Source organism: Tribolium castaneum, chromosome 8, assembly GCF_031307605.1.
Source record: "Tribolium castaneum strain GA2 chromosome 8, icTriCast1.1, whole genome shotgun sequence".
NCBI classification, from domain to species: domain Eukaryota; kingdom Metazoa; phylum Arthropoda; class Insecta; order Coleoptera; family Tenebrionidae; genus Tribolium; species Tribolium castaneum.
Genome location: NC_087401.1, coordinates 11,109,539 through 11,129,135, shown reverse-complemented (window position 1 = coordinate 11,129,135; position 19,597 = coordinate 11,109,539). Strand labels below are relative to the sequence as shown.

The following is a 19,597-nucleotide window of genomic DNA, read 5'->3' as shown; positions in this document are numbered from 1 at the left end:
AACAGACTCTTATAGAAAGTTAATTGCGCTGTTAAAAGTTAACAACGCCAATGGACGAATCAAATCGCTTCAATTGGTCACGTGATCATTTAATCACGCTTTTAATTGCAGATTTAATTCTATAAACCGGCCCTTAAACTTATTTTGCTTTAAAAAAGTAATAAATTAAATTTGCAAACAAATCATTGTTATCTTAAAGTGTCGAAACGTCGCGACGAACTTGAAATGTTTTTTATTTTTTATTTGTCTTTTAATAAAATAAATGTTTATCCATTTGAAGAAAAATTGGAAAATTTTGGTCTTAAGCTATCTCTTGTGGCACTCCTTCGTCGTGCTCCAAAACCATTTGTGCCACAATAGAACGTCTTAGAAAACTCATATAACAATATTAAGCAACCGATCGTAAATTGATATTTTCGTAGTCTGGAAGTCTTTAACGAAAAACTGCACCGACAACAATAAAAATTGAGAGTTTTGTAAATTATTTCTATGGTAAAAAAATTGCGGCAATAGTTAATTAAATAAAACTGTTATTTTATTTTGCAACAAAACCTTTTACTTTAAGAAAACATATTAAACAGCATTTGTATCAGCCAAATAGTAAATTGAATTTGCAAAGAAACTAATTTGAATTAAGTTTACAATGTAAAAACTTACAACAACGGTGCCACAAGCAGCCCCCGCGTCCAGTGAGGGTTTCGGGCGATGAAAAATGGCAAAATCCCCGTGGAAAAAATCGTCATCATCGCCCGAATTTGTCGTTTGTTGGTTAAAAGCCCCTCCTGGTTTGACGCTACATCAAATCGTATTTATTTATTTTTTCCAATTTTTTTTTCAACTTACAAAGTAGTCCCTTGATTGTTGTTATTATTATTGTTACTGTTACTATTCGCCAACGGGTTACGTGTCGTTGAAAGCAAACTACTTGTAATGAGTTGTCCCGTCGTGACGGGGGCTTCGGTGGTGACCCCATTTTCGGGACACGCCAACCGCGCATTTAGCCGAAACATGACCAACTGTGGCGGTTTTTCCCCCGGGTTGTATTTGAGGTAAAATCGGAGTTTGTACGGTGTGTTGGCGGCCAGTTTGTGGTTGCGATTTTTGATTAAATATTCCTTGTTGTCTGTTGTCACAACTTCGCCGAACCAGTTCTACAATTTTGTGGTTTTTGTTGATTTTTGGTCGTTTTTTTTTTGCTTACTCCGAGTTGAATTGAGGGTTTGTCGAAAATTAAGCGCAACCAAACCCCTGATAATTCCGCATCGCTTATGAGTGTGACAGTGGCGTACCATCGGTCGTTTTCTGATCCCTGGGGCTCGTATTGGAACAGTCGGGGGCAGGGGGAGATAAGCTGGGTTTTAGCTTGGGCCAGGAGCAGCAACAAGACGATACACTTCATGGTAACGTTGGCGGATTCCTGAAATTTCAATTGTGGCTTTTCCGAGAATTGAACAATTAAAAGATGTTTACGTTTTTTGCCTGACCTTTGCGTGTTTTTGTAGTAAATATTTTTAGCGATTATTCATTCTTTTGAAATTCGCTTTTTGTTCTTCGACTTACTTGGTGCAGTGTTTTTTCGAAAATAACTCGTTTGGTAAATATCAAGGCGTTTTGCTGATTGAAAAAACTTACTTTCTGGACGATAGCCAACACTAAAAACACACCGTTTTTTATCGTTTAATCACTACGTTCATTTTCTGGGAGGCACGAGGAGCATCAGGGCTTAAGTTTGGATCTTATCTGCGTTTGTTATGACAGTGGTAAAATCTTGAAACCTGTTTTGCGTGAATTTAATGGTTGCAGTCAAGGACAAGGTAGGAATCCCCGTTGGTGATGGTCATGGGTCAATAACGGTCACTTAAAGTACAGTTAAATCGTCTTCTTTTTGAATTTGGCGCCGCAATTTAAATATTTATGTGTTATTTGTGGGTTTGGAAGACAAACAAGGAATGTTAAAGAAAAAAAGTTTTATTTTAACAATTTTCAAAAATCCAAGCGCACCAATCACCAGCCGCGTTAGGGGAAACAGCGGTGCCAACCTAGTCTAGGTTTCGCCAAAATTCGAATTATTTTACCAATTATGAATAAAACATTGCAATTATATTATCTTAATAGGGTAATTTCATGTTTTTTTTCCTACATTTTCGCCCAATGTTTGCGCTTTTCACCAATTTTCTTTGATTTTTTTTGACAAATGACGTAACTGTCAAAAGTTCGTGCATGTTTCATTTTTTTCATTGTTTTTGTATTATTAATACACAAGTACTTTGCTAATTTTTGGTGCTGGGCTTGAAATTAGTCTATTTTGTGCCAAGTTACGTGTTGTTGCTTGACTGTGCAATAATTTAAAAAAAAAATTGCTAGTTTGAGGTTATGTCATAACCTCAATCATGTCGTTTTTGTTGAATTCCGTTCCGAAATTCCTCCAAATGTGAGTTTGGATTGTCCCTTCTTATAGCTTCTAAACTAATGATTTATAGTCAAATTGGGGGACTGTATGAGACCTCAATTCGCACCATTATGCGTAACCATTTTCCCCGACCTAACGAAAGGCGGCGAATTTTACGCCACGGGTGGAAAAAACGGATGGAAACCCCCGCAGGTCGTCGTGTTTTAATGAATCGCATACTTAAGGGCAGATGGGTGTACTCACACTAACTTGTATAAAATAAAGTAGTTTAATTAGGTAATTTTGAGGAATATTAATGGTATTATTGTTCCTTGTGCCCCCGCTATCTTTAAACTTAATTTGAAAGCATGAATTTTAGGCCCCGGTTGTTGGAACTTAGTGGGCGAATCAGGTTTTCAGTTTTCATAATTCGAACTAAAGGGTTGCTATCGAAACGATTAATACTTTTTTGACCAGCAGATGGCGTGAGAATACAGAAATCGAAATTAAATACTAAATTTCAATTTTTTTGTTTCCGATAAATTCATGACTCGTGTCACTAATTGCGTGCAATTTAATGTGTACGTGCTGATTTTTAAGTTTCGTTTGTGAGTTTGTGTTATTGGAAAATGACACCTTTACTTGCCAAACTTAGAGGAATACTTGTGATGAAAAAAAATATCATTATAACAGGAGAAAAGTTAATTATGTGAAAAAAGTTTTTCTTATAAAAACACATTTTGTAGACTTTTTGGGCAAGAATATAGTGGAAGTCAGTTTATGCTGCCGTGAAGAAATCTAGTCTCAAATTACTACGTAGTGGATGGTGTCGTGCTTTCTTTGGGGTATTTTTCCATTTGAATATTATTGGAATAAAAATAAAGACTTCAATATGTAATTTATATCACTGGACGGTTCAGATTACATTCATATTTATTTTTCTTTCAGAAAAAGTGTGCTCATTACTGTTGTGTTTTTGCTTGAAAATGTAAAAAATTCTGTAGTGTTTGTGTTTCAACCGTAATTCTAACAAAAACTTAAATTTTTGTTGCACTTACACACAATCCTATGCCATTTTCTCTTATAGCCCAAGAACTTTATGATGAAAAACCACTCTCAGGGAAAGATTCACAATTGAACTCTGGAAAATCCTCAACTAATGAACTTCTTTCCACGTTAATTCACATAACGTGACAGTTATTTAATAAAATAATTTTATAGGTAAAAAAGAAATTTGATAAGTTGTGGAAATTTTTTAACCGAAACCATTCGGCTGTCCCAAGCAAAAACACAGTAACAAACAATTGTTTTTAAAATGAGTTTTTTATATATTTTGCTTTATTTTTACGCTTAGATTCATTCAAATACTTATTAACAATTCTTTGTCTAAACTAATAAAACAAAATTGTTTTGTTCATAAACAGTAACTGCATTAGAATATTTCTTTTCTCAAGGTAAAACACAGTATCTACAAAATATCTTAGAGACTATCGCTTATACTCCATTTGTTTAATTAAAAATAATTTATGTGGGTGTAAAAAGGCTATATTTTATAATTCATTTATCAGAGAATACATTTACACAATGTCATTTTTAATCAAACTTTTAGTTGTTAGTTAGATTGGCCATACCTCTGTCTTGGGTTATTACTTAAATTTATGTCGTAAATATTAATACTTGTAATATTATTATTACTTGAAAACTGCTTGAAATTATGTTTACTTAACTTTAAGTATAGTAGCATTTAGTATTTAAGTAGTAGTATTGAGTAGTATTTGTAAAAATTGAACCAATGAAAAACAGTATATGGCAATATACATTTTTCACGTAGTTTTAAATACTTTAATACTCATGTCTTAAATTGCCTTTAAAAAACGATATTTTTAACTTCAACAATTGGCTAAAGAGTAAGTTATTCAAAAAGGCTGGTTAAATAAGTTATTTTTGGGTCTAGTGAAAAAATAAATACTGCATTTTTGCTTGGGACAGACGCATTGTAGCGCTACCAAAACTGCTACTGGCATTTCATTCCAACTAAATTTTGAAAGCGGTAAATTTGAAATTTAAGAAATTTTTCTAAAGGTTATTTCTTCCTTGTTATTGGGAGTATTGTGTTCAATTTTTGCTCTCATATTTACTATGAAGTTGTGCATAAATCATGTATTTTTTCTCCCGATTTGTGAAGTATCTTACGTTTGGAACACAAGTCTCAACTTTATCAAGTTGGCGTTAAAAATTTAATAAAAAATGTTTTTTTTTTGGTACTGATCAGTGAACTATTTTTCGAGATATCAGATGTATAATAATAAAAGGACAGGTGCTATAAAACGTTATGAAATTTGTATAAAAAAAAGTAGTTTATTTAGACAATATATCACAAAATGAGTATTACAACAAAACAGATCGCATTTCTATTCCCTCATAACTTGCTTAATCCAGTCTAAATGTTTGGCAACGTCCGTAAACACGATATAATGCCGCGGGTCGCAAACCCCCTGTCCTTGGAGGGCCACCCCAACCGAGACAATGCCCCGGATTTGCCAGACGGTGTTGTGGCCACTTGTCCCCGCCTTGGGGAACACCATACCGCCCCCGGAGTCGCCGTTGCAGACAGTTGTACCTGCATCCTCTGTTATTTTTATCATTTTAAGTGAAAAGAAATGAAAATTTACCGTTACGGAAACCGGCACAGTACGTTTTTTCGAACGTAAACTGCGAGAAAAACTCGCGGTTGGAGTAAATGCAATTGACGGTGGAAACCACCGGCATCTGCGCCTGCATCAGCGTGTCCGAGATCTGGCGCTTCTCGTCGAAGCCCCAACCGACCACCGTCCCTAAAAACCAAAATTCGTCAAAAAATTTTTGAATAATTGTATTTTTGGCGGGGTTCATAGAACTACAAAAAATAGATCGCCGGTTGGTTCATTTTCAAATTCGTGTTTAATTCGCACGAATCGAGTTATTTAACTGTGTTACCTAAGCCTCTTTAGTTAGATTCAATTTTCGGGTTAATAACATTAATTAATTAATTAATTAATTTACATAAGTCAAACAGCAATCTAGCGCACTTATGTCAATGCTAGTATTAGGAATATATTTTTTTGGACGTTGGTATCGTATACAATTTTGACAGTCTTGGAAAGTGTTTCAAAAAGTGTGACTAAAAGTGTGCCGCTTCGCCCCCGGGGGGCAACTACCCTTCTTTTGGTGAGTTTTAGTCATAATTGACCGTTTTGCGCACAAATACCCACCTAACTTGTTGAGGACGTATTCAATGTCAGTGCCATCTTCCCACAAGCAGCAAGGCCTTACATAATTGTTCAAATCAGCCGGTGTTTTGAGCTTCAATACTGCAATATCGTTAAAATAGACGCTGTAATTGTACTGCGGATGTATGAAAATGTCAGTCACGTCTCGGTCTTGCGTCCCGTCGCCGAATTTTTTCAGGTGATATTTCCCTAAGTAGACTGAAAGGTCTTTGGTATCGATAGGTCGGTTGGTTTGGGGCTTGGCCACGCAGTGGGCGGCTGTGAGGACGTGGTTTTCGGAGATCAGGGTGCCCCCGCAGGTGTATAAGAGTTGGGCCCCCTGGATGTGGTACAGGGCGACGTGCCAGGGCCACTGACCTGCAATTTAATTAATTAATTAATGACCACATTCTTTTAAAGTTTTAAATAAAATGACGAGTTGCAACGTTTCGTTTATTTAGAGTGTTTTGCGAGGCCTGTGTCTAATATGCGCAACCAAACAGATACAAAAAATTAATATTTAATTATTTAATTTTTGGTAATCCATGGCAGAAGTCGTCAAAGTCGCCATGATCTGTTATTTTTAAACAGTTATTATGTGTTATTTCGCTTTTTCTTTATAGTAGGCTATGAAAAAATTTTGGATTTTTAATTAAAACCATGAAAATTGTATTACCCAACAAGTATTTATAATTTCATGATTTTTTAAACCCTAATTAATTCAAAAACAGCATAATAAATTTTTATTAGATCAAATTTTTGCAATTAATAAAAATTATTTGTTTTTATATTTAAAATGGCAAGCTCACGTTGTCATTCTATTTTCCAATTTTAAACATGAAATGTCGGAAGAAGAAAAATCTTATTAATTGTATGATTGTGTATCGATAAAATTTTATTTTACAAAAAAATGTCAATCCAAACACCAAAATGAAATTCCATCTGCGGTAAAAAAATACATAACATTATCAACGTCACCTCCATTGCACTTCACTAAATCATAAAAAAGTGTCATCAAATGGTAGTGACACATATATCGTTTTCAATTTTTAGCACATTTTTTATGTAATTAAAATATGTGACGCTCGTATATTTATTCAATTGAAAATAACTTTAACATATCTTATTTTTATAATTTAAAATTTTTACTTTAATAACCGTTCACAAAATTTCTAGATTATTCACACCTTTTACGTGAAATAATTTTTCCATGGCCAACTACAAATATTTTAAATATATTTTTTATCAAAAATATATAAAAATATCAAACTATATTTATATTGTTTTGAGTTCAGAAAAAAATAAGCTTTTCGAAAATGTCATAGCCAACTATGATTCTTATTTAAAAAAATAAAACTTTGTTATTACAGCTAAACGAATGATTAAAAAAATCGCTGATAACAATATTAAATTCTCTGTAAAAAAGTATAATGTCTGTGTTTCAAATGTGTATCTTTTATACAAAAGGAGATATGAATTTTTTAATATTTCACTAATATGTCAACTTTTGTTTATAAGTAGAAAACGTTGAAAAATTTGAATAACAAATTTTTTTTCAAATGGATCACCATGTATTTATCTACACGTATCGATAGCATTTTTCATAAGCTTTCTATCAATATACGGTTTGTATAGCAAATTTGAAATATTTCTCAAAGTGTTTAAAATTTTTTTTCTTTTTTTATTTATTTTATTATTAGATCTAGATGAGCAAAATTCATTTATGTATCAAGTAATAATTAGATTACTAATGTAATTAGTCACATTAGTATATATCAAAACATAAATTACCATTTGACTTATCAGATTATAGGATACCAAATTTTCTTATAATAAAATAATTTTTTTGAAAAATCTCGAAAAATATTTTAAATTTGCTTTGCAGACCCTATACCGTTAGAAAGCTTATCAAAAATGCTATCAATACATGAAAAAAAAAACAGTGTATTCCATTTAAAAAAATGAGTTATTCAACTTTTTGCATTTTGGTACACTCTGTATATTATCGGCATGTTTCAAGAAACAAATAAAGTTACATTATTTTTTTACGGAGATTCCAATTATGCAAACATATAACACCCTGTGCATAATAAAAATATAAAAAGTACAATAAACATCATCAAGCTACAAAAATACATATAAAATACAAATGACCACAATTAATTACAAACATTTTTAAATTGTTGGAAATGAACATGAAGATGGAATTAACGTGAGTGAATTTTGATTAATTTAAAAAATGAATTAATTTAAAAGATTAACAAAATTGAGACTTAATGCCTTAATGGCAACCACTGTCTTAACACCAATTGAAAAAATCTTGGTTCAAACAAATTTAAGTAGGGATGAGTGGAACGTGTTATTATTTTCTTGAAAAATGAACAAATGAAAAATTAAAAAAATTGGAAACATTAATCTAGATTTTTTAAACTATCATTTTAATTAGTTTTGTAATCAAATTCCAAGCGAAAAAAAAATTTCGTAAAATGTTCCGTCAAATAATGACTATTATGACATCGGACTTGGTGACGTTGAGTGCTTTAATATGCCTATTAAAGCATCAAAATAGCGGCAAATTACAAAAAACTATTACACCAAAACTAAGAATCTTAGAAAAGTAGGACTTTTTTACTTTTAAGCGAAAAATTCGAATTTCAATATTTATCATTAAGAAATTAAGAAGTTTGTTAAAAGTCGAATAACTTGCAAAAATTAATTGGACGCGAAAATAAATAAATAGGATGTTGCATTTAACATTGGAGGCAAATTACACAATAGTATATTATTATACGAATTTTATAAGACGTTCTATTGTGGCACGAATAGTTTTGGAGCACGACGAAGGAGTAGCGTTTAGATAGCTTTCCCGCACTGCGGTGTTTTTTACTTTGCAACAATGGCTAGGGACATTTAATGGGTTGGTATCGCTACCGTTCACATGAAAACGATATTTTTTATGATATAACCAATTAGCAAAAAACACTGATTTATAAAAATAATAATTTTTAATTTTTTTTGAGAGATTCGTTACAAAAAATATTGTACCTAACTTGTTTGAAAGCAGTTTCCCACATTCGCACTTCATGCAGCACTCGCTGCGCTCGTGCAACAAAGTCCTAATGTGGGAAATTGCACTTTGCAAAATTTTAGCCTGATGATGTTTATAAACGAAAGTTGGTGTTATCGTCGTTAAAATTTATTAAAATTTTTCTTTTTGCCAAAAACCGTTCATACCTTGGGTTGTGTTCTGGCCGTATGAAATCAGAGGGCTTGCCTTCATGGCCACTGTTCCACATCCTACGTTTCGTTTGCTTAGGGTTGAGGGCTTGGACGGGGGGCGCGCTTGACTGGGGCGGTGCACGGCAAAGTCACCTGGGAAGAAGTCAGAGTGGGTCGTTTCCTCGCCGGCTGATAAGCCGTTGGAATTCCTACCTGAGTTAGTCGACGATTCGTGTTCGCTGAAATTTTTTTTATTTAATTATTTTTTCTTTAATTTTGGAAAATTACCTACCGGTGATTGTTGCTGATTGAGTTCGACTGGCTTCCGGGTCGTCTATAATTTTTTTTCTCGTTTGAGGCTATTTTTTTAATGTTTTATCATTTACCTGTTGTTGCTATAGTTGTTATTGTTGTTGTTGGTGTTGTAGCTGCTGGTCGTGCTTTGCGAATTGTAATTATTGGTCCTGGAGATTTTTTCGTGTTATTTAATTCAGTCAATGATTTGAATAATTAATTTACACGGATGGTTAACTGCCATATTTAAAAAATCATTAAATACCTATTATAACTGATTCTTTTTAAAATTCCATGTTTCGGGAATCCTTCAGTCATTTATTTTAATTGAATTATTTTAGGAAAATTAACGGAATTTTTACATGTTTCTAATAAAAAAGATCCAGTCTATAAGAATTAATGCATTTATAAAGCACATGATTTCCAATGCGAGACACTTGGATTTGTTTTTTAAAGTTTCTGCAGAAATATTTGGAAAAACAAATATGCGTTAGCAATATATTTGATGATTTATTGAGTATAATTAAATTTAAAAATTTTTTTAGAAGCGCTGGTTTTAGTTAAATTATTTTAAGTGCTTGTCGGAATTTTTAGGTAGAATATCTGAGTTAAAATATTTGAGGTCAAAGTGAATGCCTTTTTGTCTTGATTAAATAACGTTGATTATTTTATTCGGTATAAAAGATCGAATATTTGACGTTCGACAGCAAAATTGAATCTCCGAAACTAAGAGAGGTTTTATTCTGGAACTCGTTTTTTGAGAAAATAATTTTACATAAAACCGCAATCTGCTGTAGTATTTTGTTTACGACTTATAAACAAAAGTTGACATTTCAGAGAAGTATAATACTTGTTGTAAAAGATACATTTTTGAAACAAAAACACTTTTTTATGTAAAAATATAATATTAGAGAAAAGGATTTGTTTAGGTGTAATAATACAAATACTATATTTTTAATGCAAGTCATAGGTGGCTGTATTTTCGAAAACTCTTGATATTTAATGCTTGGCCATGGAAAAACATAAAAGCTGAAAATAATTTAAAGTTTTTGGAATCGTCGTCGTTATTAGAGCCAAATAAATAAACTCATTTTTTTGTCGAAATTTTGTTAGATTTTGCTAGATTAGGTAAACAATTTAATTATTTCTTCATTTTATTAGAATATTGTTCAGACAGAAATCAGAAACGTAAATTTAATTAAAAATATATACACTATCGGACAAAAGTAAGGCAACATGTTGAAAAATATACAAATATTGGTATTTTAAATTTTAAGAGTTGGTATTTACCTTCAATTTAATTTTATAATAAATGTTTAAAGATATTCTTATTCGTGTTGAAAATGGATAGCCTATAGGTAATTATTATGACATACTACTAGCTTGAAATATAAAAATGCCCGATATTAATGCGACAAAAGTAAGGCAACATTGTCAGAAAATATTTTCAACTCAAATTTTATTTGATTCAACATTTACATAACACTACCCAACACCTAAGTTTAAATAAATAGAACGAAAAATTCAATAATTTATGGCATAGCCGTTATTAAGTATAATTTTTTGGCACCGTCTGGGCATTGAAGAAATTAATTTTTGAATAACATTTTCATCCAGATTTGACCACACTTCCTTGATTTTATCTATCAAAGATTGCTTGTTGGGAAATCTTTGTATCCGGATTCGTCGCTCTACCTCTTCCCATAAGTTCTCAATTGGGTTGAGGTCTGGTGATTGGGCAGGCCATTGCAAAACATGAATATTGTTATTTTGGAACCACTCACTGACCAATGCAGAAGTGTGTTTGGGGTCGTTATCTTGCTGAAAGATAAAACGAAGAGGCATTTCCCATTCTGCATACGGCAGCATTACATCTTGGAGTATGTCCCTATAGATGAACCGATCCATATTACCCTCAATAAAACTCAACGGACCCACACCATTCCACGAAAAACACCCCCACAGAAAAACGCTACCATGACCATGTTTAACAGTGGGTGTAACATACTTGGGGTTGAATCGTGTATTAATTGGCCGTCTCACACGTTTCATTCCATCCGAATTAAATAATTTGTATCGAGTTTCGTCATTAAACAGAACTTTCCTCCAATCTTGCACTGTCCAATTCAAATGTTCTCTTGCAAATTGAAGTCTGGCGCGTCTATTTCTTTCGGAAATCAAAGGTTTTTTAGCAGGACGTCTACTAAAAAGCTTTGCTGCAACCAGTCTTCTTTGAATTGTTCGTGTACTAACTCCTACTTCCGGTATTTCCGCTATAATTTTAGATGCAGATTTCCATGGATCGTTTTCCGAAATTCTTTTAATGCGTCTGTCCATGTTTATAGTGGTTTTTCGTGGTCTTCCCGATTTTGGATTATTGTTTAAATGTCCTCTTTCGTTGTAGCGAATAATTATTTTAGACACGCTGTATCTAGGCAGTTGAAATCTTCTTGCAATATCCGCTTGTTTTTTATTGTTTAAGAAAGCATCTATCACTCTTTCTTTCAACTCTTTACCAATTGGTGTACCCGTTGGCATGGCTCTTGTTGCACAAGACGAACTGTTAATATTGGCCTAACAAATTTTTCATTATAACAACATTTTTTGAAAAAAATCAAAATGTTGCCTTACTTTTGTCGTCTTAAAATAATCCTTTTTTACACTACAAGTCAACAAAGCGGTTTTTTTCAACCTTAATAAATAATTACTTGACATTAATGACAGTAGCTTCCTTTGATTCTTTTAATAATACCATAGTTTGCCCGATCATAATTTATTTACATTAGATAGACATTAATTTCTATATTTTTCAAAATGTTGCCTTACTTTTGTCCGATAGTGTATATTTATTTATTTATTTATTTTATGCGAACATTTGTTAAAATGGAAGGACAATTTACTAAATTTAGTAAAAACGACCGTTTTACCATGTTGTTTAACCAGAATGGCAATTATTTTGAACAATTTCGTTCAAAACAAACCGAAAGGTCAAAATAACGTTTATAGATTTGTTTTTTTTTTACAAAAATTATCTGAAAAGTCACTAAACTGTCTGTTTTTACTTCATTTTCAGTTAGAAACGCTGTTTAGTGCAATTTTCGGAAAAATCTATTTCAAAAATTGAGCAATCTTTGCATTTTTTGAGCATTAGCTACGATATTATTGATATTAAAACCTAAATTTGGATTAAAATTAATAAATTAAATTGAAAACGGTGTGATTTTACTATTTGTGCGTTATAGTATAACACGTTTTTCGCCAAAAAATGCAATTATTCAGAAAAATTCCGTCAAAAATACCAAAAAATCACCGAAATATGTCCAAAGCTGTATTATTTATGTCTTTTTCGGGGCCTAAACCACATTGTTGAGCGAAAAACTCAGTTTTCGGTTAAGTTTTAAAAATCATAAAAGTCGAAAAAAAATTGGTTGTACTATATTCGGATCGAAAACGCAAATATTTTGGAAAATTTTGAAAAAATAAACCAAAATTCGGTGAATTGTATAAAAAATAGTGTCACTTTTGCTTTATAATTTTTTATGTAAGTTTTCGGTAAATGGACGGAAAAGTCACTAAATTTAGTAAAAAACTTCAATATTTTTTCCTTTACACAACCGTTTTAACGTGTTGTTTAACCAGAAGTGTTAAGTATTTTGAATAATTTCGTTCAAAACAAGCCGAAAGGTCAAAATAACGTTTATAGTTTTGTTTTTTTTACAAAAATTATCTGAATAATCAACAAACTGCCTGTTTTTAGTTAGGAACGCTTTCATTCAAAAATGGAGCAATTTTTGCATTTTTTGGTCGTTTAACCTCAATGTTATTGAGATTAAAACCTTAATTTTGATAAAAAATTAATAAATTAAATCGAAAATGGTGTGATTTTACTATTTGTGTGTTATAGTATAACACGTTTTTCGCCCAAAAATGCAATTATTCAGAAAAATTTTGTCAAAAATACCAAAAAATTACCGAAACGTGTTCAAAACTGTATTATTTATGTCTTTTTCGGGCCTTAAACCACATCGTTGAGCGAAAAACTATGTTTTCGGTTAAGTTTGAAAAATCACAAAAGTCGAAAAAAAATTCGTTGTATTATATTCGGATCAAAAGCGCAAAAAAAATTTTTGACAAAAATAAACCAAAATTCGGCGAATTGTATCAAAATTAGTAAAAAAATTCAATATATTTTCCTTTACACAACCGTTTTAACGTGTTGTTTAACCAGAAGCACGAGAATTTTGAATAATTTCATCGAAAACAAGCCGAAAAGTTAGAATAAATCATCTGAAAACTTACGAAACTGGATTAAACAGTACAATATTTTGCTAGATTGTACCTCATTTTTCGTCCAAAATTTACCAAACAATGTAAAATATGTTCATAAATGGAACAGTTTTCGCATTTTTTGAACGTTTTTAATCACAATATTATTGAGATAAAAATAGTTTTTCCAAGATTTTGCTAAACTTGTCTCAAAAATCAATAAATGATATGATATGATTTTACTTTATCATTTGTACATTGTAGTAGTATAACACCCAAAAACGCAAATATTAAAAAAAATTGTCAAAAGGTATCCAAAAATCACCGAAACGTGTCAAAAACGGTATTATTTTGTCGTTTTCGGCATATTTTTAGTGAAAAGAAAATTTCAACGTTATAATTCGGAAAGTATTTCATCGAAAAACGTAAAAATTGTAGAACGATTTCTTTGTACACCATTAAATTTTTATTGTGATTACCCCAAACCGTAAGGATCCTTCAAGCTAATCACTCAGGCAAAACATCAGTCAAAACATCAGTCAAAACATCTTATTGTGAGGGTTGCTTATCTTAAACACCAATATCTGTTGTAAAATTTTATGGTGTACAAAGAAAACGTTGCTACAATATTTTATATAAAGATTTACCAAAAAATTGCCGATTTGGATCGAAAATATTATTTTTGCTTTTTTGTCAGACAATTGATCATTTTCAAAAAATACCAAAAAATCGTTGAAGTGATTTCTTGAGCGTTAAACACGCATTTGAATGAAAAATTCAGGTTGTTTTACAAGACTTTGTTTAATTCGAGAATTAATTAAGTAAATTGAGTCAAATATGGCACTTTTCCTCAGCTTCTTATCACATGAACATGAAATGAATTCTTAATTATCATTTATGAATTTGGAGCTCTTCTCTCCATTGATCACTCGAGGCAATATTTTTTTTATATCAAGCTATTTCATAGTCTGATGTATTCATAATAAACAACAACTTTTTTATGATCCGTTTAAATAATTATTGTTGTATTTACTAAAGTTTTACCTCAAATTAAGTTGGATAATGAAAGACATATCCAAAACTATTTTTGTAGAAATTGTATTTTTTTTTTAAATCCTGTGAAGGGACATTCACTGTTTGTGGAGTTTGAGTCTTATCTTTATCAGTAAGATAAGAGAAAACTATTAAAAAGCAATTGTGATTATTAAGGACAAAAAAATCTTACTGGTGGTTGTCGTAACTGTCTGGCCTTTCTTGTGAGGAGCCCCCATGACTGCTTGGCCTTTCTTGTGAAGAGCCCCCATGATTTCCTTGCGCCGACCCCCTATTTCCCGAACTGCTGCTCGGTTTCGTGTTCAAGTAGGCGCCTTCCTCACTACTCGCCGGTCTATTATTCGGTCTATTCGGTCTACTAGTCACCGGTCTAATTTGACTGATATGTAACTGCGGTGTGGTCGAAACTATATCGTCTCTACTACTCGTACAAATCGTTTTCCCGTTCAATTTAATCACTTTGAGACTAGGAATCGTCGAAGCGGCATTATACTTGACAAAGAAACGAACAGAGACAGGGGGCCCAGCCTCCAGCTTATATCTAGGGTTTCGTATCGTAAACTCCTGGTTATCGCTCGAATGCGCTTCGCCGAACCAGTTCTAATAATCGCACGATTAAAAATTGGAAAAAGGGGCGAGTTTTAAAAATACTACCCCTAGGAGTTCGGCGGGCCTGTCGAGGGTGATTTTGAGCCAAACGCCGTCGAGGTCTTCGGCGGTTTGCAGGGAAACGACGCCGTACCATCGGTCCTCCTCCTGGCCGCGGGGCTCGTAGGAGAAGATCTCGGGACAGGGTGAGGGGTTCTGGCTGCGGACGTGGTGCACGAAGACGATGATTGAGATCAGTTTTAACATCGTCGCGCTAGAAATGAACATTTTTGAAACTGTTCGTCAAGTTTTACACTCAGGCACTTTTCACCTCTTTGTAATTTATCTAAAATTCTAAAAAAAGTCGTATGTGATTTTATTGTATACAAGAACGATTTGACCAATTTTTAAAATGATTACTTGTATGGTGTGTTTTTTCACTTTCGCTTAGTTAACTATAGTCTAATGTCAACGATCTTTGGTGCATAGGTGTATTTTGAGACAGTGCATCGAAGTGCCTAATTAAATTTTTGAGAAAATGTGTCGTTGATTTTTAATTTCTGTTTTGATATTGGGGCAGCTTTTTCCCATGAATTTTGGTAAAATTGTAAATCACTTCCACAAAAGGTCTCCATCAGGATGGTGGTTTTCAAAAATTAATTACATTTGTCGTAAAATTGACACGCGATCATTGTTGGGTCTGAAGGTTGAGGCAGCTGGTAAGAATTTTTCAGGCCCGGATTACCATTTATTTTATCTGTTTACTCTAAATGGAATGTTAATCTTTAAATCTTACGGCAAGGGTTCATGCGAATTGTAAACGAAGAATTTGTTTGTGCTTAGACCAAAATAGTCATCAATTTGAACATCTGATGTAATTTTTTAACAAAAACATTTTGAACACTTAGTGTGCTTATTCCGGTCCTGGCTTTAAAACCGCCCGATGGGACCGTGCCGCTAGTTGTAAAATTTCTGCAGTCATTACTGTTATTGGGGTAGGTAGTGGATCCTTTTGTAGCAAAGATTTATTACTACTCAATCTTGTCCTTCATAAATTATACTGAAATTTCCGATGAATAATATCAAAATGGCTTTTAATACAATTCTAACGATTTTTTTCAAGTCAAATTTTTGCAGAATGATTTTATTTCGTATTTCCGATCCATTGATGTAAAAAACAGCTAATGTGATTTTTTGGTCAAATGGTTTTTTTCGTTTTTATTGGACAAATGAATCAATAGAAAAAAATATTTTTTTTCCTAGCGAGATTGGATATCAGTGCAGTGGAATATATTTATTCCATTTTTTTTTTCTCTCTTCTAAGGGGTGTAAAGTGCCTGAGTGTAAAACTTGACAAACCCGGTATCTTCCAGAATTACTAACTTTTCAGCTACTGAATTCATCCCAACACTTTAATAGCACGAAGGGTCAAATTTAATCATTTTTAAAAGAGCATTTTTTTTTGAATTCAATGCTGTAACATGATACCCACTTTTACTTTTATTAAAATGTAAAAAAAATAAAAATTCAAAAATTTTCTGGAATAGTAATACTAAGTTAGCTTTGAAAATACTGTTATTAACTTGTATATTAGCCAAAAGTTAAACTTGGGTGCAATAATTAGTTTAATAATAGTACATTTAAGTAAAACTGAGCGAAAAAAATTCTCATGTTGGTTTATCATGGAGACAGAAAGCCAAGAAGTTAGTGGAAATCAGTTTGAATATCTTCCGTGTTTAAAATTTCTTAATTAAAACGTGTTCTTTTTCAGTTAAAAGTGTTATTTTAACAATTATTTTTAACTTTTACTTATTTTTTGGTTAATGAGCTAACGATAGATAAAGACATTTTTTCTAAATTTTCGATTTTTTTTAAGTTTCGATTAAATTAAGGTATGCATATCTTATACCATAGAACTCAGAAAAAAATGCTCTTCCCAAAAATATTAAATTTGACTCTTGTTGCTATTTAAAAAAAAATCAAGTTAGCCTTGTATCTGAAGAACAAATGGAGATAGAAATTTAATAAACATCGGAAACGATTCAATTTATATACTCTTAAGCATATACCAAATTTTAATAAGTTTTGATGAATAGTTTTCATAATATCCAACTGTATCCATACTTTTTAGCGACCCTGTATACAAAATTGCAACAATAAGAAGGAATTGGAATTTTTTGATGAAACTTCTCACAAATGTTAGACAATTAGCAGGTATTAAATGATTAAAATTTGAACGTTTTTAATCAAGCAAGTGTTGTTCTTCCAATTTTTTGCGTTTCTGACAATTTTTTAAGTGTTATGAAAACGAAAATATGCCTAGAATGCGACAAAAATGAAACTACCAACAATTAAACAAACTTTAAAGAAGCACAATTTTTGAGAAATGAATAGGTGAAATTGCTATTTGTTTGCATAGTAATCCAAGTACCATTATGCGTTGTTATCAGGCATTGATTAAAGAAGGTTTAGGACAAAGCAGAAGAGAAAACATACTTAAAAAAAGCAAATGAAGTTTGAAATATAAAATACAAAAAAGGTTAACCCAACATTAATATCAAATTATAGGGCAATAAGTCTGCGGTCATCGTTTTTTAAAATTTTTGAAACTGTTATATCTTCCAGAATTACTAAGTTTTCAGCTACTGAATTTATCCCAACACGGGTACATTAAAGGGAAATCTGTTGACTCAGCTATATTTAGCTTCACTAATGCTCTGTTAGATAAATTAGAAGAAAAAAAGGTGGTTCTTGGAATTTTCTTAGATTTTTCCAAAGCCTTCGATTGCCTTGATCATAACATCCTAATAAATAAATTAAAGAAATACGGAATAAGAGGAATTATGTTAAAGTTGATCACATCTTATCTTAATAATAGGTATCAGCAGGTCACAATAACAAAAAACAGTACTGTATTTACATCAAATAAACTTCTAATTGAACAAGGTGTACCTCAAGGTAGTATACTAGGGCCTTTATTTTTCGTAATTTTTATAATCGACCTATTAAACATTTTAACAGCTTCAGACAACAATAGTGTAGTTAACTTTGCTGATGACACAAACATATTAATTTGGGGTGAAAATATGACAGATACAATGAAAGAAGCAAAGATATGCATGAATAAGGTAATAAACTGGACTAAAGAAAATAAATTAGTGTTAAATTTTGAAAAAACCTACGGCATTCATTTTGCAATATGTAATCACAAGAATACAGAGAAACCGAATAAAATTGTAATATCATCTAAAGGAATTGAATTAATAGAGAAAACTAATTTTCTGGGAATATACATTGACCATAAGTTAAGCTGGACTAATCATATAGATAATTTATTAAAAAAATTAAACCCAGTACATTTTATAATACGTGTTTTAAAAAATACATTAACATTGAACAACTAAGAATAGTATACTTTGCAAATTTTCAGTCATTACTAAGCTACGGTATAATATTTTGGGGGCAAAGTGGAAAGATATCAAGAGTAATTGTTGCTCAAAAACAAGTCATGAGAACTATGTTTAACTTAAAATATAATGAAACTTGTAGGAACATCTTTAAAAGCAATAACTTCTTGACAGTAACTGGTTTATACGTATATAGATTACTTTTATTTTTCTTTAAACAGAATCTACTATTTAATGTCACTAACGACCATAAGTACAATACTCGCAGAGTAGACTTAGAGTATCCAAGACACAAACTTACGCTGACGGAAAAAATGTTATTATGCAGGAATAAAACTATACAATAGTTTACCTGTGCATCTACGCACACCTTGCAATTTAAATTTATTTAAAAAGAAAATATTTGACTACATTTTGGATCTCGAACCATATACTTTAAACGAATTCTATAATAGACAGGTTTTTTGACTTATTATGTCTTAAAATTATTTTTATGTTATTGTTATTTCCGTGTATAATACTGACGTTTTTCGTATCAATTTTGTCACTACATCTGTATAAATTGATAGAAATAAGTTATTATTATTAAATGATTTTTTTTTGCAACGCGTTGTTATTAAAATATTGTAATAAGCGGAATTGAAGCTCGGCTCGGTGAGATGGTGATTTCCGGTTGTGTTTCGTTTTAATTACACGCGTGCGTCATAATTGGGTAATTAGTGATTGACCTCACGAAATGTTATCAAGAGAAAAATATTTTCGAGAATTTGTTGTTCCACGAAGAGAGGATTCTGGTTCAAATCATACATAGAACAATGTAACGGCAGTAGCTAATTAGCAATTATAATTAATTTTATTAATGCGTTGGATTGTTCATCAAACTAAACTCGTTTTGTGGTATTTTCCGATACTTTGCCATCAAGGTAATTTATTTTTATTACGTACCTTAATTATGGCGATTTATTCTTTGAAATTGTCGATGTATTGGGTCTGGAAACACACACTTGAAGGCAGTAACGTGCAGTTTTCGACGGTAAAGGACTGGCAACTGAACGGATAAGACGATTAGACTGATCTTTACAAACCTGTTTACAAACACGAGCATTTATTTTGTTATGTAGTAGGAATTTCCG

At 31.8% G+C, this 19,597-nt stretch overlaps 3 protein-coding genes across 5 annotated transcripts in view; 1 reads left to right on the top strand and 2 right to left on the bottom strand.

Moving 5' to 3' along the window:
• LOC659473 (uncharacterized) overlaps positions 1–19,597 on the bottom strand; it is a 24,978-nt gene extending 5,381 nt beyond the window's left edge. Inside the window, exons 1-14 of the mRNA XM_064358186.1 lie at positions 19,410–19,597; positions 15,124–15,331; positions 14,642–15,069; positions 9,243–9,320; positions 9,149–9,190; positions 8,872–9,095; positions 5,641–6,015; positions 5,062–5,223; positions 4,802–5,009; positions 1,561–1,652; positions 1,471–1,484; positions 1,202–1,417; positions 844–1,151; positions 658–793 (exon numbers count right to left, since the gene is read on the bottom strand). Coding sequence (XP_064214256.1) covers positions 658–793; positions 844–1,151; positions 1,202–1,417; positions 1,471–1,484; positions 1,561–1,652; positions 4,802–5,009; positions 5,062–5,223; positions 5,641–6,015; positions 8,872–9,095; positions 9,149–9,190; positions 9,243–9,320; positions 14,642–15,069; positions 15,124–15,324 — 2,484 coding nt within the window. The 5' untranslated portion in view covers positions 15,325–15,331; positions 19,410–19,597. The remainder of the gene's footprint in view (positions 1–657; positions 794–843; positions 1,152–1,201; positions 1,418–1,470; positions 1,485–1,560; positions 1,653–4,801; positions 5,010–5,061; positions 5,224–5,640; positions 6,016–8,871; positions 9,096–9,148; positions 9,191–9,242; positions 9,321–14,641; positions 15,070–15,123; positions 15,332–19,409) is intronic.
• On the top strand, positions 2,185–3,294 carry mRpL34 (mitochondrial ribosomal protein L34). Of its 3 annotated transcripts, XR_010335066.1 has the most exons (5): positions 2,185–2,431; positions 2,481–2,686; positions 2,769–2,874; positions 2,990–3,089; positions 3,136–3,294. XR_010335066.1 is itself a non-coding variant. In XM_008197919.3 (2 exons), the coding sequence occupies exons 1-2, from the start codon at positions 2,391–2,393 to the stop codon at positions 2,656–2,658; spliced, it is 219 nt and encodes a 72-aa protein (XP_008196141.1). In that variant the 5' UTR covers positions 2,185–2,390; the 3' UTR covers positions 2,659–2,690. The 3 variants fall into 3 exon arrangements, 1 of the variants encoding a protein (XP_008196141.1); XR_010335065.1 differs by having other exon boundaries at positions 2,769–3,089; XM_008197919.3 differs by lacking the exons at positions 2,769–2,874; positions 2,990–3,089; positions 3,136–3,294 and having other exon boundaries at positions 2,481–2,690.
• On the bottom strand, positions 9,607–14,635 carry LOC135266863 (uncharacterized protein). The gene is made up of 2 exons (XM_064358225.1): positions 11,782–14,635; positions 9,607–11,724 (listed from the first exon to the last, which is right to left on the bottom strand). The coding sequence occupies exons 1-2, from the start codon at positions 11,863–11,865 to the stop codon at positions 10,675–10,677; spliced, it is 1,134 nt and encodes a 377-aa protein (XP_064214295.1). The 5' UTR covers positions 11,866–14,635; the 3' UTR covers positions 9,607–10,674.